The sequence below is a fragment of the Pipra filicauda genome, unplaced genomic scaffold (assembly GCF_003945595.2).
Source record: "Pipra filicauda isolate LSUMZ 115617 unplaced genomic scaffold, ASM394559v2 scaffold28_size6257848_pilon, whole genome shotgun sequence".
In the NCBI taxonomy this organism is placed as follows: Eukaryota; Metazoa; Chordata; class Aves; order Passeriformes; family Pipridae; genus Pipra; species Pipra filicauda.
Window position 1 is genome coordinate 1,216,585 of NW_024104409.1, and position 13,427 is coordinate 1,230,011.

General features: G+C 37.2%; 1 protein-coding gene across 8 annotated transcripts in view; it reads right to left on the bottom strand.

The window, feature by feature from the left end:
* The window catches only part of FNDC3A (fibronectin type III domain containing 3A), a 118,094-nt gene that overhangs the window by 85,427 nt on the left and 19,240 nt on the right, over window positions 1–13,427 (bottom strand). For 3 of the 8 annotated variants that reach the window (XM_027721314.2, XM_027721309.2, XM_039382937.1), the window contains exon 1: window positions 13,061–13,142. Coding sequence is in view for 3 of the 8 variants with exons in the window: in XM_027721305.2 (XP_027577106.1) it covers window positions 13,061–13,162 (102 nt within the window). In the remaining 5 variants the exon portion in view is untranslated. Of the gene's footprint in view, window positions 1–1,495; window positions 1,740–13,060; window positions 13,190–13,427 lie in introns of those variants that run through there. The other 5 variants (XM_027721305.2, XM_027721306.2, XM_027721313.2 and 2 more) reach the window with 4 other exon arrangements.

Genomic DNA, 13,427 nt, shown 5'->3' on the forward strand with positions numbered 1-13,427 from the left:
GCGGGATATGCCCACATGAGAACTGGCACTCTGTTCTCTCCACAGGCTGGCACTGTCTACAGCCACAAAGGCAAAAAAACTAAAGACACCGGACTGCATTTCAGTGTAAATGAGTATTTTGAATCCTTCCCTCTCCCCAGTCACCCACCACCTCACTCTGAAGGGGAAAGGGACTGAGTGGGTTACTCGATATCTTCCTCTGAAAGAAATTAGTTGCGCTTTGTGAATTTACATGTTTTTCCAGAATGAGTGAAATCTGGGACAAATTTTCCAACCAAGTTAAAAGCCTCTGAATATATGCAACTAGAATGCTAATAGATCTACCACTAAATATATCATGGGGGAAAAAAACCCAAAAATCCTTTAGCAACAAAACTGATTCCTAGTCTGTCATACATATTAAAATACTGACAAATGTGGGGAAGTAAGAAAGGAAAGAAAAGGGTGGAGGGAGTGTGTGTGGGGAAGCTAGAACACGTTACATTAATTTTAGCCATTGCTAAAATTGTATATATAAAATGAAGAAATAAGAGTATGTTACGTTACATTACAACTGTGGTTAAAGCACACTCCAATATAACCACATAGTAAGAGACTGTTCCTGTAAAACAAGAAAGATTACAAGTTGGAGCAAGACAATACTACCAAAAAGCAGAGTTCTGTTTTTCCCTCATTCTGGAGTGGTTTTGTGGGATGTGTGTGTTTCTCGGGGTAGCAGGGAGTTGTTTTTTTTTCCTACAACTTCCTAAAAATCAAAATGGCTAAGTGTTCCAAAATTTAAAGAGAAGAAAATCACAAACCATTTCTATACGAGCAGAAACAACACTATTTTCTGAGATGTTTTACTAGGAAATAGGAGAGAGCTTTTGGGTTGTTTTGTTTTGTTTATCATTAATCTGAAAGCATCTATATTTAGCTTTATATGGTTATAGGTGCTGAGTCAGTAGCAAATGATTGTCAGCAAAATCCACAAATAATGGAAAGACTTTACCAAAATCGTATTTCTAAATGCACTACTAATATACATCAACATGGGAAAAAAAAAAGAGACAGCAGTGGTTTGTCTAAAAATACGGCAACTGAAATCAGCTCAGCAGTACTCAGAAAATTTTTAACCGAAAGGACAAAGGTAAATTAATTTTTGAACATTTTTCAAATTTAGGAAAGCATTTTAGCTAATGCTCTTTGTCATTCTGACTTCAAAAAAATTTAAAACGCTGAACCTTTTAAGAGGATGGTACAGCCAAGTTCTTTGGAAGATGTACACTGTATCTTTAAAAGTCTGTCTGCAACAAGATTTAAAAAGGGTGTATTTCTAGAAAAGGGTGAATATAATACAACACAACTTCCAGGCAGAGCTACAGTTATGCTCTGTCATTAGGGCACCTATTCAGAACAATTACATTTTTCTCCACTAATAGCTTCAATCAAGATGTTAATTAGCAACATGCTTTATCTCGTAACCCATTTCAAAAGCCTTAGCACTTTGACTTACTGTTGCTCGCATCCTTTTATTTCTCTCATTCAACTGGTGCTACCACAGTGACAAAGGATGAAGGAAGATTCAACAGTCACCACTCCAGCTGCTCCAATCTGTTCCATTCACTTAATACTGAGGTAATCTTCAGTGATGTGTTGAACACTGCCCCCCCCTTCTTTTAACAGGGCACCTTAACCTAAATGCCACGGCTGGAGTATCTCACTTTACCTTCCTCTATAGCTGTACATCCACGAAGCATGTGGAGGCAGGATGTGAAAGGTGGGATCAATTAACAATATAGTCAGCAATACCTACCTCAAGCCTTCCTTCCTATCAAATTAGCCAACGTACAGTGAGCTTCCTGCTGTACACGAATGTATCATGTCACCATAGCAACTAAATCAACAAATAGCTGCTGCAGCATCTGCTTCTGGATCATCTAACGTCAGTCAACAGAAGGTTCGGGTTTAAGAGAACAAAGCTTCCAAATATATGCCATTTTATAACTGCATTTTTAATCTAGCCTCCCGATTCCCAGATAGGATATACTAACTCGGAATCAACCAACTTCTGACTTTATAATCTGTGATGCAGCTTATGACTTCATTTTGCAAGTAAGCCAGAAAGAAAGGAGGAAAAAAATACCTTGTAATAGAATAAAAAGATACAGCAAGGAAATAATCAATTGGCTTCACAGAGTGTGGTTCAGTGAACATGGAAAATCAGACGCAGACTCAAGATGCTCTGCCATGGCTCCAACATGGAATTACTGTGATTTGTAGGTTTGTAACCTCACCTATGCCAGAGTTCCCATTTGTAGGACTAGTACAACAATATTTGTAAGTTCCTACATGCTACTTATCAAAGAATACTGCACGACTAGAGTGTTGTTATTCATTAGCAGCACCGGAATTGCCAGATGGAATCACATCTGTGGTTGAGCTAAGGTGATGTCAGTTACAAACACAGCACAATCGTTTTTCCATTGATTGTGTGTTCGAGATCTGCTTTTTATAACATAACAAGGCTAATGAGGCTATGAACTACTCTTTTCCACAATCAAACCCACTAACGCTTAGAAAACATACTAAATGGAAAAATGCAAAATATCTATGTAACAGGTATTACAGAGAGTATATGATTATTAAATAGGAACATCTGACATCAGTAATAAAAGCTAAATTAAAACAGTACTTTAAATTTTATTTCTGAATTGCCAAAGGCTTATGAATTTCATGTTGTAAAAAACAATACTTTCATATAATTCTTTCTTAAAGCCATCTTTCATAAGATTTTTCTATCTCCCATCTTCTTTTACATCTCCTAAAAACTTACTCCCTGCACATTTATGTTGGCTACTAACCAATAAAGAGTTCTGAAAATTTTAGGTTGAGCTTTGTACTATACCACACCAATTCACAGAAGACTCAGCACACAACATTTCTGTGTTATCTCTAAGGGAAAGTAATGTTAGAATTTTCTTTTTTTCCCTTAAAGTATCTTATGTTTTTAGTATCAATGACAGATGAAAACGGGCCTCTCACTATTATTTATAGAAGTGTCCTATAGACTTTGATCTTTGTCCAAATAACATGATGTAACACTCTTAACACTAAAGTTCTAAATATTCTGTTTTCCACAAATTCGAATTTACAGGCTTCCCATGATTACAGAGTTTTCTAGCCTAGCATCTGCTAATATTAACTGTAAGGATCTAACTGCTCTATATATGGAGTTTAACACTTTCTCAATGAAGAATAGTAAACATACAGGTAGTGACATAAAAAACCAGTAACAAATCCTGGTTTTCAGGACTAGGGAGGAAATCCATACAGAATTAAGCGTTATAGTAGCACTATGTTAATATGTTATAGTAGCAATTTACATTCTTGTGATTTTTAAAAAACAAATCCAACCCAAACTATTTCAGCTTACACAGATAATAGCAGCATGTTCGAAAAAAGCAAGAGAAAAAAGCCACCTTTTTGGTGACATGCTTCTAAGGCCTGTTTTCAGAGGACAGACCAAGCAACTCTTCATCATTTTTCTAAAAGGCAGCTGACAGATAATAAAATCAGCAAACATTTAATCTTTAACTACTGCTATAAGATCCTGTCAGCACCACTGAATGTGCTAAGATGACAGAATATCGCTAGAAGCAACTGGAAACAGGGAGATTGGACAGATGACTAGACTGCTCATTGGCAGTGACGTTCAAAAACTATAGATTTCAATTGGCTTTCACTGCTTATTGTAGAAAGGTAGGTTGGAAAGATCCAAGAATTGTTGGTTTGGTTTTTTTATTCTAGCAAATAAATTGTTTTTGTTTATGAAAAGTTTTTTAAATTCTTATTGTACTTGTGTTTCTCCCCCTTCTCTTCATGTGGAAGATGATCAGCAGAAAGCTGATCCCTGGGAAGAAGGGCAGGGAAAGATGATTTGGAGCCTTGTTTTATAAGAATACAAAGTTTTCTTATCAGAACCAGTAAAAGATAAATGTTAAAATCTGCACCTAATATCACTGATAAACATTCAAGACTTCTTAGTGTCCACATACAACAGTGTCAATCAATTTATGTTCCATAATGTCTAATTCTTTATTATTGAGAAATACTTATAATTTTCATCTACTTGCTTTTGCTTTATTTGTCTCATCTCTTTTGCATTTTCAGTTCTCACAGCTTGGCTGAGCAAAGTTTTCTTTGTCTCATTTACAGCAAACCCAATCTGTTTCAGCAGCACTGACACAGTCTGTGGTTAGCAGATAGTGCACAGAAAATTTGCTTCTTAAAATAATACCACTATTATATCTTTAAATCAGCGAAAGTATAAATGTAAGCAGTGTTTCAAAGAATTTCGATAACGCAACAGACAAACATTTGTGCTTCAAAGTTTTAAGCCAAGCCTTGTTTACAGGGAATTAGAAGGAAGCAGTGTTAGGGGCAGTCACTGAACTCTAGTCATGGCCAGTGGTTAGACACATCAACGTCTAAAAATAAAAACTGGAAGACTTCAATCAGATTATTCTCATTTCATGATTTGTTGTTTGAAGGCCACAGGACTTCAGTTTCATAATGCTAAGCAAAAGTGGATGAGGAACAAAACTCATACCGCACAGCAAAGTGGTAGCAAGGGCTAACTAATACCTTCCAGGGGCTAGTCCCCTCAGTAGGTGTTTTCCCTGATCAACAACTGCAACAGTCCAAAACAGAATCAGGGAGTAAACTTTCATAGAAGTTTTATCTAAATGCCCTGAAAGTACAAAACTGCCAATTTAATGTTGGAAAACTAAGTAATTTAACAAAGATTCTTTGAAGTGAAAAATACAATTAAAAAACCCCCAACCCCCCAGTTGCTTAAGGTGCTACTAAATATTACACAGAATAAACCCCCCTCATTTCTAAAAAAAACCCCAAACTCAACTTAAAACTACTGTAATGTACAATGTGTGGCATTGTTCAAAGAAAGTCAGGTGCTTTGAAGATTTTTCATCTGATTTCTATCAGTTTTTTACATACTGTATTAAAAAATAAAAATCTTCTCTTCCCATAATAACCCGGTCTTCTTTACAACACTTGTGGAATCAAAACACCCTTGCAATCATTTCAATTGAGTATCAAAAGTGAAGACACTTTTCAGCTGTACTTCAACTGTATGTACTTTGCAACTCTCACATTTTGCAGGCTGTACTAGCAGTTGCCACAAAGTCCTCTGTGTTGAACAGGTATTATTTGGAGTTTCCCTATGCAAAAAATAATACTCCTGAAGACTCTCTGCTTCCAGGCTCTCTGAATCTGTTGTGAAGACTTTAATGCTGAGAAGGGAAGAGTTAGTTCGCTCTTTAGCTCATATTTGTAACAACCTGAACAGTTGTGTCATTGTTAGAGAGTTCTGCTAGTATTTTCCTTCCGAGTAATACCTAGTCATAACTAAAAACCAGAATCTCACAAACATTATGAAAGCTAGCCAAGATGAACAAAGTGAGGTGGACAGTTAAAAGATTTACTAAACATATCTGAAAGAGTGTGCAACCAGTTAGGCATTTACCAAGAAACAATATCCAACATTATAAAGCAGATCAATCCTTTTCACCCAGAGGGTGGTTAGGTGCTGGAACAGGCTCCCCAGGGAAGTGGTCACAACACCAAGCCTGAGTTCAAGAAGCATTTGGACAATGCTCTCAGTCACATGGTGTGATTCTTGGGGTGTCCTGAGAAGGGCCAGGAGTTGAACTCGATGATCCTTGTGGGTCCCTTCCAACTCAGCATGTTCTATGGTTCTGTGATAACAGCTGAACAACATTATTTCAGAAAAGTCATAGTGACAGTTGATTCCCCCTCTGTAGGCTAAGGCAGAGCCCTTTCAGCCCTTGCCCTGACTTCTTTCACTCTTCTGAAGCACAAAAAGAGGGCCTAGCAAGCTGCATAGACCCTCTTCTTTCTCTCCCCTACAAGCAGTAAATGGTATGAACTTTAGCCTCCCCCTCAGAGATCTTCCCTAAGCATGTCACAGCTGAGCTCACTCAGGCTGTGCAGTATTCTGTAATTTATACAGTTGTTTCAAGGGCCAATGGGATAAGTAGGAGAAAAAGGTACCACCCTCTCAATTTTTAAAGAACCCTGCTGAACAAAATTTAAATCAAATTAAAGTCTGTCATGAATACCCTTTATATCCTTTAAGAACAACCCCCTTCCTGCAATGCAATTGCAACAATTAAGAGAAAAATATAAATAAGCAAGCTGAAAATGAATTCAGACATATAAGGAACATATAAGCCACTGGTTTACAAAGTATTATGGGCTAGGAGAGAATTTTAGATTTCCCAACATTGCTTCTGACAGCTCAGATTCCTGTTTGGGGATATAGCAAGTTAAAATGCCACAATATTTAAAACTATTGGATGTGTCTAACATTTTTACCTTAAATAGAGCACAAAAGGAAGTGCCAAAGGAAGAACTGTATTTTCTAGTTATTCAAAATAGCATTTCATTTAAAAAAAAAGTTAGAATGTTAAGCGTATCAATAGCACTTCTAATGTAGGCTTTTTTTTACCCTGATAAAGTACCCTATACACCCAGCTTTGTGTAAATTTGGGCATCACCGTATATCAAACCACCGTGACAAAACATGAACTTGAGCAGGAAGAGAAATTAAAGGATACATCCCCAATTAGATCAGACTGGGAATGCTCAGTCAGCAATGGACCAATGGTTTGATGGGAGAAATCTCTACACCCCAATTCTCTCCCATATATTTTCTCTCCTACTTCAAAAAGAAATGGAGAAAAATTAAAGCCAAGGGCCATTTTTTGCTATAGTACGTAAACCTGAGTTTATCTCTAGAATAGATAATGTCATTCTGGCTGCTCTATACAGTGTATAATTCTGTAACACAGAGAGGCTTAGATGGACTCTGCCCAGTTACAGCAAAGTCTCAATCACCATGGAATAGAATACTATAGACTATTTTGGTTGGAAGGGACCTACAAGGATCATCTAGTCCAACAGCCTGACTAATTGAGGGTTGACCAAGTTGTTAAGTGCATTGTCCAAATGCCTCTTAAAACTCTGACAGGTTTGAGGCATTGGCCACAACTCTGGAAAGCCTGTTCCAGCGTTTCACCACCTCTCAGTAAAGAAATGTTTCCTAGCAAAAAACCCAGGTTTCAGCTAGCAGAGGATGTATTCAGATTACTTGTTAGCCAAGTGTGTAATTCTCATATATTTTAAGAGTGGAGTTTCTGTAATTAAAAATATGACTTTGCAGAACAGTTACATTTTTGTCGCAACTTACAGAGAGATTACAGGAGCCTGTGTTCTGAGGAAACAGAGGTAAGCACTTTATAGCACTTTCAGGACTTTATAGGTCCTGGACTCTGGCATTCAGATCCTGGCTTACTCAGCATTAAGTCTCCCATCGCATGGAGAAGGGGAGAGATGGGGACATGCCTGAGTTCAGGACACCACTTAGGCATAACTGTACCCTTCCAAACCTTACTGATAAAGGAGCACACAGACTCAGGAACTGGGCCCACTTGCAACAGACTGCAGAGAAGAACTGGGCTACCTCAGTGGTGATAGATCCAGCCAATTTGCACCTTCTCACCTCATAAAAAAGAGAGAGAAAAAAAATAAGTACAGATCTTTAGCCACCTTCCTAAAACATGAAAGGGATCATCTTCTGGACATGCTTATTTCTCCCCATTGACTGTATTAGCAACCTATAGTGACTAAATGACTTGAAATCTAATTTTCACATGTCATCCAATTCTCCCATATGTCAGTTTCTGAACAGATTCATTCAACAGGAGAAATCCTGCCTCAAGTATCTTGGGAGGAATCTACTGTATCAAGAGACCAAAATTAACCCAGGATTTATATCACACACACGAAAACACATTTTAGAGAGAACAGAGGATTACTCAGAAGTTTTATGACGATGTTTCGTTCCATGAATTTTCATACCAAATACAAGTAGAAAAGGCTATGAACTACACAGCCTTCACTCTTGTTTCTACATTCATTTTCCGATAGCAAATATTAAAATAAATATATCTGAATGCTAGCATAAATTGTGCAATAAGTCTGCTGCTGCTTTCTGCTAACCAAAAGCAGCATAGTATTCGTACATTACTATATACCAAAGAATTTTGAATCTTCACTTTCTGCTAAGGATGATGGCTTCCTCTAGGAATTTTAAAGCAAGTTTTCAATGCATCTGCAATCAAAGGATATAGCTTAAATACATCAGAAAAAATCTGATCTCTAAGGCAAAAAAAATTTACATTTAACTAAGACAAAACTTCATCCTTCCTAACCAAAATATGATTAAGTCAAATAGAGGAAGGATCTAGTAATCTTGAGTCATCAAAACTCACATTCTTGTAGCTTCTTTTTTGCGATGTTGCTTTTTTAAAAAAATCATAGCCAACAACCAGTTAAAAACTTTTATGGAAGAGATTTTTTTGTATACAGAATGTCTCATATAAGTTTGGTGAGGTGTTTTCCAGTGATGGTTGCTACACAAAAGTACTAATCAATCCTGGGGAAAAAATACAGCTTGATAACGAGCTTCAATAAGCTGGCACTGAAGCACTTGCATGCCTGAGAGTTCCAATGGTTCCAGGGAACACATTTCTGGTGCGCTTCAATGCTATGAAGTCAGTGAAGGATGAAAGAATAATTGTCAACTAAAACAAACTTCAATGAATCTCCAAAATGAGAAGTTAGACATATCTGCTAATTCAATAGAGTCAAAGGGGAAGCACAAAAAAGAATAACAGAAAAACTCAGCCAAAAAAGGCAGAAGCAGCCATGCACATACTCTGTGTTCTATGAAATCAAAACACAGATGAAAGGAAAACAGCACAATATGGAAACCAGGGACAACAGTTATAACAGTATATGTTGTTAAACAACTTTTAACACGGATTTTTTTCTTGTACAGGAAAAGATCATGAAACATACGCAGTTCTAGGCTTGATTTTCAGCAGTAAGGGAAAAACAAAGCAAACTGAACTTGATAATGTACCATATGCTTTTCAGAAGCAGAAGTGTCAGAAAGAAAACTGATGAAATGCGTTTAGCAGTGTAGTCTACATCTTCACTATTATATTTCTGCTGTGCTGCCCCATATGTAAACAACCCGAAAGCCAAAAAAGGAGATTGTTTAATTTGTTTTTACAGACATCTATTGCTCTGCTGACTGAACATTTTCTCCTATGATAACAGGTTAATAATAACTTTAAGATCAGAGGTTTAAATATTTAAAGAAGAAATTTGTTTTAGAAACACTACCTTGTAGATTTGATGCTAAGTATCTACTTTAACTCACACACAGTATATACATACAGACACACATGCACTACACACAAACACATATAGAGTGTAATTTTTGGAAAACCCACCAAGGATCTAAACTTCTCAATAAAGTTTGGAGAGTAAACAACCAGCTTCCCAAGTTAGAAGTATTACTGTATCCCAACACCTTGCCAAGAAATAAAGCTGACTAAAGGTCAAACACTGTGTGTCCAATTCCCAGAGAAAAGGAAATGGTTAACAGGTACTGGGCTACTTTGAGAGTGCTATCTACCTTTTCTGGTAATAAAGGACACAAAGGTTATATAGAGATGTCTCACTTTGCAACTGCTAGCTTTAGTGGGAAGGTGCTGTGAAGGTCCAGAACTTCAAGGCTGCTGGAAACTTGTGTCAGCAACTTACTGTTTTGTTTTGGAATAGCGCTGGGTGCTGCAGAAACTTTCCAAAACAATTTAACATCAGTGTGTTAAAATAGTTTGAACTCTTGCCTCTTCTTTTTCTTTCCTCCCACCAAATCAGGACTCACATAATCAAGCACATCCTTCCTGTCCAGCCTCAACAATAATCAGTAGAGCATGACTGAAGTAGTATTCCTTACACGAAAAACTCTCAAGCACTTCCGTCCTCTCATAATATTTTCTGAGTCACTTGGTTTCTATCAATTCCTACAGATCTTCTCCATACTCCATCCACAACCCTACTCACCATCAAGATATAAGTACATTACCCACTCATGCTGAACACAGTGATAGGAAGGTGTAAAAGTAGTACTTCTGTGCTTAACAGAGAAGGAGGAGCCAACAGGCTTAGTCTTTGCTTTTCCTTTTCACTGGTTTTATCCTATGAAAGTAACAGTAGTCCCTTGTTCTGTGGGACAGAGAATGCAGCAGTCTCCCACAGCAGCACTGAGTGACATATGAACATTCAGTTTAAGTTCCCCATGTTTTCTGACTGAACACTCATATTCCTCTAACTTTGTGGATTGTTTTGTTTTAAAACATGGTGGAAAGTTACAGCTTTAGCCTGATCAGACACTTCCACTATTTGAAGCATATGACCTTTCATCTTAACATGTTCAAATATTTGTACTGCTATTTCACATTTACACTGCTAGCAGAACTTCAAGTATTTGAAACAGATTATCTTGGAGATATGAACTGTTTCAGAAAAGTACTGAATGGTCTGTATTCAGTTGGTAACAGCTATGCAGTATATACCATAATTATAATAATTAATTCTGATGAGATGCAAGAAGGAGAGAATTGTTAAAAAAAAATCCTCAGATGTTTTACAGCTGAACAAAAACTTACAAGTTTAGGATACCGTTAACTATTCTAACATAGAAAATATCAACATACAAACAAAATAGGTAAATAAAGAATTTTCTATTCGTCTTCAATACTTTTTCAGTCAGGACTGACTAAAACTAATTAGAATAGCTACAGACCAACCTATACATGAAGATAAAAGAATATAATATTTATTTACATGGACAAAATAGCTCTGAATTTTGATTGCAGGAACACAATCAAATTCTGTCAGCACTACAGATGAAGTTACAGTTTATGCAATCCAACACCACAATGCTGTTATGAAAGCAACTGGAGAAGTATTTTTCATATTTTAAGGAAGTAACCCCGACAGAATATGTGTACCGTAGCTAAGTAAACAGGCTTTCAGAAAAATTAGCAACTCCATCATGAAGGCAGAAGTCTTCTCCCTTCTTGTAGTTTCAAAGTCACAAGAGGGAAAAAAAAGTAATACAATGAACTAATATTCAGGTTAAAAATATTTTTCAAAAAAGATGAAAAAGGCTCAGCATTACAGTGTTTTGTACTTGAATACATCACACTTCATTTATATCTACCCCTTTCATTAGCGTACCATAAAAAACAAACAAATAATTTTAAGACTCTCTTAAACAAATAAGCACCTGCCTGACCTTTCTGCAGCCTAAGTCTTAATGGGACAACCTCGACAGAGAAAGCAGTCCCTGCAATTCTGGATTTCCCATATTTCAGATATACAAAGTATTTTCTACTTAGTGATGGCTTTCAAATCGCCAGAAGCAAAAAGGGTTTCCAGTAAAGTTTCCTGCCATTGAACAAATGCACTTGCTGATTTTTCATGAATCATGTATCAGATGGGAAGGAAGGACAGAAAATGCAAGTTGCAACTTTCACTAGACATTGTGGAACATGGACAGTAGACAACATTGTGGTATAATTGCTAGTTATCATGAAATGAGGAAAAAAAATTACATTTCTTATTGATGACTGAGAATTTGCCCAATATTTTCTGAAGATTCTCTTTTTTAAAATATACAAGATCACTACCAGTTCCAGTTTAGACAGTAGCCTTTATGAGTTGCCCTTTATTTTTAACAAAAAAGGGCACCAACAGTATATATGCTGTTTTTCCCTTAAGAAGATTAACATAACCCCCCGCAAATTTATTTCTTTGAAGAGACACTTTGCTTGTTTTCCAGTTTTAATCTTACTTGGCAGGAGAAAGACACAACATTTTAAAGAAAAGGCATATCCAAAAGAACATTTAAACTCATATCTGACTCAAAATCTTGCACGATTACAGACTAAGCTTAACAGCACAGCTTGACAGCCTTATTTTTGTGGAGGGTAGAACAAGTAGCTCAGTCTCAACTACTTTTGAAAGGTCATGATGAATAGGGGAGATTCCCAAGAACTAGAAGAAAGCAAATGTCAGGGCAATCTTCAAAAAAGGGCAAGGAGAAGGATCCAGGGAACTACAAGCTGGTCAACATCACCTTCAGTTCTGGGAAGATGAGTGAACAAATCTTCCTAGAAGCCATTTCCAAACACACTAAAGATAAAAAGATGACTGGGAGTAGTCAGTATGGATTCACAAAGAGGAAATCATGCCAGACAAACCTAAATGGCCCCCAACGTGAAATTACGAGCTTGGTGAATGAGGGGAGAGCAGCAGCTACTGTTTATCATGACTTTAGCAAGGCTTTTGACACTGTCTTGTATAACATCCTCACACAGAAAGTGGTAAATCACAGACTGAACACAGGCACCAAGACAGACTGAAAACTGGATGAAGTGCCAGTCTCAAAGTGTTGTGATCAGCAGTGCAAAGTCCAGCAGGAGGCCATCCACTAGTCACCTACCTCAGTGGCTGACCCTGGGGCAGAGAATGTTTACTATCTTCTTTATAGACCTGGATGATGGGACAAAGTACATCATCAAGAGACACAAAGTTGGGAGGAGCAGCTGATGTGCTAGATGGGATGCACTGCCATCCAGAAATATAAATTCAAGAAGTGTCCAGGCAGACACTAACATACAAAAGCAAGTCCCACCATTTAAAGTACTCAGTTTTAAGCAAGTATCAATCTAGACATCATAGTTGTCAGCACACGCTGTGCCTCAGCTACTATGTTCTACCGTAGGGGAAGGTTTATCAACCTTAATAAGATCATGTGGTAATTTACATATATAGCTTCCAAATTAAGATGCGATCATGGCAGCTTGTCAACTTGGCAGCTGTTTGGTCCCGTTCTTCTATGAAGTTCTTTCACAACACAGGTTTTCTGCTTCGCACTCCTTACAAATTTCATCTCTGCATCAGTTCTACCTTCATCCCAACCTCTCATGAACGGCCAAAGCTGCGCAAATATTTTCCAGATGAAGGATTACTATCTTTGACAGTGTCAATATGTCAGTGATACTGTTGTAAGGAAAAAAAAAAAAAGAAAAAAATACAACTGAGGTTTCCTTACCTGTTGTGCTCCATCCCCACCAACAATGGGGGAAGTCAGAAGAGGGATTTCACTACTTATAATCGAAGTGGTATCTAGTAATGGTGGATGTTCTGCCATCATTGATGGTACACTAATTCACCAGATCACCTGCAAAGAAAAGTTACTCAAATGGTTAAACTATTTAAATATTCCTGAATAATTATCCTTTAAAACAGCCTCACTTCAGAAACAACAACAATAACAAAAGAATATTATGAAACCAGACTCCTTTCAGAAGTATGTTTCCACAACAATTCAGCAATCATTCAACCCTGAAGATGTGTTTTGTCAGCGAGTACAAGCCTTAGTTATAGAGAGAGGTTGCTTTAGACCCCCTCTAGCGGCT